This window comes from Populus trichocarpa, chromosome 5 (assembly GCF_000002775.5).
Source record: "Populus trichocarpa isolate Nisqually-1 chromosome 5, P.trichocarpa_v4.1, whole genome shotgun sequence".
Taxonomy (NCBI): domain Eukaryota; kingdom Viridiplantae; phylum Streptophyta; class Magnoliopsida; order Malpighiales; family Salicaceae; genus Populus; species Populus trichocarpa.
The window spans coordinates 6,925,024-6,930,183 of NC_037289.2; the positions used below are offsets into that span (position 1 = coordinate 6,925,024).

The following is a 5,160-nucleotide window of genomic DNA, read 5'->3' on the forward strand; positions in this document are numbered from 1 at the left end:
AAATAAAATTAACTTATTAAATTACTTAATTTTAAATTATTGATTTTTTTTTTAGATGCGCTTGCAGTATCTATACATCATTTTATAAATGGAGAAAAAATACCGACCCGTGAATAGCGCTGGCACATGTCTCTTTTTACCTAATAGTGCTTATCCCTGTGATATAACTCTTGCTAAGGGTGATTTAATAATTATAAATACAGAACCAAGTAAGCCATAAAGACAAATAAGAGTAAGGGATCAAACTAGGAAAACGTTGAGAGAAGAGGGACCAAATATAATATTAACGGGTCCCTTCACTTGACCCCCAGACCACACCTTGCCACTTACCACCAATTTCAAACTCAAAACAAAAAACACCCCACGTATTATAAATCTCTCCCTCTCTCTCCCGTTAATTACTGATTAATATCAGATTTCAAACACAAAAATTAGTAGATTCTAAAACAAAACCCTTTCTTAAGCTTCACTCATCATAATCCTATTATTGCTCGTCCCTTTCTCTCTCCCTATTATTGCTCATCTCCCTTTCTTTCTCTCTAGCAAGAAAAGTTGTCATCATTATTTTATTTTTTGAATATCTTAGTTCTTGATTTTGAAGGGTGCAGATTGGTTGGTTTTGATGGTGGTGATGGCAAACAAGATTGAGACAGCACATCAAATGTACAGAGATGGAAACTACGAGGAAGCGCTTGGATTTTACACAGAGGCACTTTCCATGGCTAAAACTAAGCCACAAAAGATTGCTTTGCATAGTAATAGAGCTGCTTGTTATTTGAAATTGCATGATTTCAAAAAGGTATCAACTATTATATTTTTTTAATAATTTCGAAATAAAGGGTTCTTGTTATTTTATGCCAAGGAAGTGGTTTGTGATGTACAGTTTGGATTTTTGGATTCTGATTTTTGATGGGCTGGCGTCTTTTTTATGCAAGCAAGTGTTATGTTATGTGAAGATTGGATATTTTAGTTCTGGGTTTCGATTGTTTACCACTGAAGTTTGATGTAGAATAGCTATATTGATGATCTTTTTTATAGAGATTTTTTAACTGGGCTTATGGGAATTAGGAGGAGACTATAGATTTTAAAAGTGTTTTTGTGATTTTTTGAAACCAAATTTCGATCTAGAATGGCCTTTAATATGTCTAAGAGGCATAAAATGCCTGGATTCATCAATATCAAAATAATTAAAAAATCGCTTGGTCTCTGCCAAAATTTCTTGTATCTGCTATCCATATTGGAGGTGAATTTATTAGAGAAATAGGAAAGAAAGGGAGGAATTCGTGTGTGTGGACTATTATTGGGAGAACTTAATAATGAAAAATGTTTTTTCAGATGGAATAGTATGGCTGTGGTAAGAGGTTGGAAGATTGGATAGGGATTTTATTCTGTTGTATGGAAGTGCTTCCTTGAAACTTGCTTTTTGGTGAATATTAACCAACATTTACTGTTGTTTGATGATTTTATTTTAGGCAGCTGAAGAATGTACATCAGTGCTTGAGCTTGATCACAATCACACTGGAGCATTGATGTTGCGGGCACAGACGCTAGTCACCCTTAAGGAGTACACCTCAGCACTCTTTGATGTCAATAGGCTGATGGAGTTGAATCCTTCATCAGAAGTTTACCAGAATCTTGAAGCTCGTCTGAGGACTCAATTGGTATACCTTCCACCCTCTCTGCTTTTTATTTTCAGAAGATTATCTCCCCCCCCAATATAATTTAGGATATAAAACATCATGGATATTTTACCAATTGGAAGGGAAACATGAGGCCCAATGATGTACTCTGCTACAATATTGTGGCGAATTTTACTAATGATCTGCAATACAAGTGGTCATGTTCCTTAGTCATAACCTGTCTTTATATTGATTCTCCGTTTGTCTTGGGAGCTTTCCTAAACTACTTAGAAGGAATATTTTGATCATTGTTAGCTAATCTATCATGCTACGTATTTGTTATAGAGAGATGCCACCGCTGACTGACATGACAAGTAGAGATCCAAGTTTGTTTTGATTTGGTGCTTGTGCAAGGATGCTAAACTTGTGCTCTATAAGAGTTGAAATTTGGGGGCTGTTCAGGAATTACAAGTTGGGCTTTCTTGTTGGCAAACCTATTTTTCCTTCTTTTTTTTTAAGCTATGCATTTGGAAGGCTGAAGAAGAACTACTTCTTTAGCCTTGCATTACATGGAAATGGTTAGGATTCTATATGACCAAATTCCTGATTGTTATTGTGTTACTGAGACTAGTCTGACTAATGTTTTGTGGTGAAGATTGTGATTTTTTAGATATTATTGTCCTTAATGTGAGTTAAAGAATTTCTTTTTTTTTTTTTTTGCACAAGGAAAGTCTCTTGCTCCAATACCTGAATCTGAAGTGGAGTTAGAAGAAGAGGAAGAAGATGAAAATGAAGCAGAACCGTGCGGACAAGTGGAAATGCAAGACGCAGCAACTGCACTAGTAGATATAAATCAGAAAAATGAGCCTTGTCAGACTACAAATGATGCTGAAGTTATTGTTCATAAAACACCAGACATCAAGAAGATTTCTGTGGAAAGTACAGATAAAAAATCCGAGCCAAGAAAGACCATTGCTGCTGAGGTTATTGCTCAAGCTAGGAAGAAAGTTGAGCCTAGAAAAACTTTTACTGCTGAAGTTATTGCTCAAGCACAGCGGAAGGCTGAGCCTAGAAACACTGCTCCTGCTGAAGCTGATGCTGGGACAAAAGAATCAATTAAACAGAATTCTAATGGATGGCAAGCAATCCCAAAACCAAAGGGACACTCGACTCTGGATTATGCACGTTGGGACAGGGTTGAGGATGGCTCTAGTGAAGATGACGATGAGGAGGAGGAGGATTCTCAGCCTCAATATCGGTTCCGTGTAAGAACATTTGGTGTGTGATCAGTGAAGTGAAAAGTGGAATGCACAGTATCTGACAGAAATGTCACTCTAACTAATATCAGACCACAGTGAGAAGTCAAGATATTGGAACTGGACAGGGGCAGATGAGGAAGCTCTGTTGGCTCTATCATGCCAAAACTTTGAAAATGGGGATAATCCATCTTTGACATGCATTTAAGCTTGGTAACAGTTGAAATATGACCCTTGCTTAAGCAATGACAGAAGAGATCTTCTACCTGTTACTCGAGCAAGTTTCCCTGTTTTAGCTATGGTGATGTAATTCTTATGCTCTACATTCCCGCATGATCAGGTGAAGAAGTTGAGAAGTTGTTGATGGTGATATGCTTTGCATCTTTCTTTGCAAATTACAGAAATTCCCAGCCCTGGTTTCAGCCTGCAAGGATGGAGGGGCAAGGAGTCAACTGAAAACTTGTTGAGCTATAATTGTTATTAGAGTAGCAGTTTGTAACCTTCAACTTTCTATGAGAACATAATATCCATCATTTGTATATGTATCATAATCTTGAAGCATTTATCCGGTTATTAATTATTATTATTATTATTTATTAACAAAAACTAAAAAACTAAAAAGATGAGGTGAATTCACTGCACACCTCACAAATTACCTTTATTGAAATATTTTTTTTTAATTTCATTTATTAATATTGGGTTTATTAGGGATTAGAATTTATAATTTGTTTCAATTTGTCCTATGAGGATTTGTTTGCTATAAGGTTATCTTGATCTCATGACTTAGACTGAGTTAATCTAAGTTTATTTGAGTTTTTTTTATCCTTTTCTAATTGATTTATTTTGTAGTTTTAATATCGCTGAGAGATGCTACATGCGTCATCTAAAGAGCACGAGCACCTCCCACTTGATAGCGTAAGTATAGCATGCGCCAGCTACTTTTAGTTTTTTAATTATTTTTATTTTTATTAAAATACTGAGTTACCTCATTTAAATTGCTTATAACTAAAAAAAAATTATTAGAAAAATACAAAAACTACCCCTAGATATCAATTTTAATTTTTTTTTGCTTTCAAGAACATTTTAATCATTAAATTAAGCAATCAAAGCGTAACAATCCTAAAAGCCTCTAGACCTTAATTTTATTATATTTTATTTTATTTTAAAGATATTTAAATTATTATTTTTTAGTTTAACGTAGGTTTTCATTAATATATAAAAATAACAATTTCTTTCCTGTTAATATAATAATAACAAATGAATCCTATAAAGAACAATTCATCATTGTTTTTGTGAAGAGAAAAATCATCGCTTTACTATTATAAGTGTCATTGCATGGCATTAGATGTGATACTGCACTGAAAATTTTTAGTTTTTTTTTTTTTAATTTTAATTATTAACTTTTCAGTTTTGACTAGTAGCTAAGACTTTCTAGTCGGCGGGTTGTTTCCATCAATTGCTCAGTGTGAATGGTTTTCCTAAATAATAATAATAATAATAAATTTGGAATGACCTCTTATTTATCTATACACATTTCTTAAAGTATTCCACCGTTTATTTTGTGCATGTTCTTTTTCAATCACCTAATTGCCTGCAACTTGGCTAATTCCTGCGCTTCTTGTACATTATTTCTATGAATAAAGAAGGTGAATGGTCAACTCATAAGTCTTCACTAAAGGGTATTATTGTGCATTTATTAGGATGTTTGGAACCAAATCAAGTATAAAATTAAATTAAATTTTACATGTGATTGAGTTTAATTAATAACATATTATAATATTTATGTTTAAAATATATAAAAAAAACAGCAACAACCAAAAAAATAAATGATTGCCAATATAATGAAAAAACACTCTCTAAATATTCTTAAAAAGTCTCAACAATCTTATTTAATAATAGAGAAAAAATTAAATGAAAATAGGATAACATTATAAAGAGATAAGTGAAAAAAAAAAAAAAGCTTAATTACTAGTAAATCAAATAGTGAAGGACAAACTAGAAAAAAAATTTAAAAAGGATAAAAAAATTAACTTAAGTTAGCATGATAAATTCGCGTCCTGATAGTGAGATCAAGATAATTCTATAGAAAACAAAACATGAAAAAAATCACAAATCTTGAGACCCAATAACTTAATGTCAAAAGAATAAATTAAAAAAAATCAATTTAAAAAAAAAAGACTTAAAAAACAAAGATTGAAGTCAAATCAAGCTAATATGTAACTTGTGATTCAGGTCAAGAGACCGAAACTACCTCGTAGATGAAAAATATAAAGAAATTACAAAGT

At 32.7% G+C, this 5,160-nt stretch overlaps 1 protein-coding gene across 1 annotated transcript; it reads left to right on the forward strand.

Moving 5' to 3' along the window:
• The first annotated feature begins 336 nt into the window (after positions 1 to 336).
• LOC7492106 (uncharacterized) lies at positions 337 to 3,455 on the forward strand. Its single transcript, XM_024600460.2, has 3 exons — positions 337 to 799; positions 1,473 to 1,661; positions 2,351 to 3,455. Exons 1-3 carry the CDS (start codon positions 623 to 625, stop codon positions 2,903 to 2,905), a joined length of 921 nt encoding a protein of 306 aa, XP_024456228.2. The 5' UTR covers positions 337 to 622; the 3' UTR covers positions 2,906 to 3,455.
• Positions 3,456 to 5,160: the final 1,705 nt, after the last annotated feature.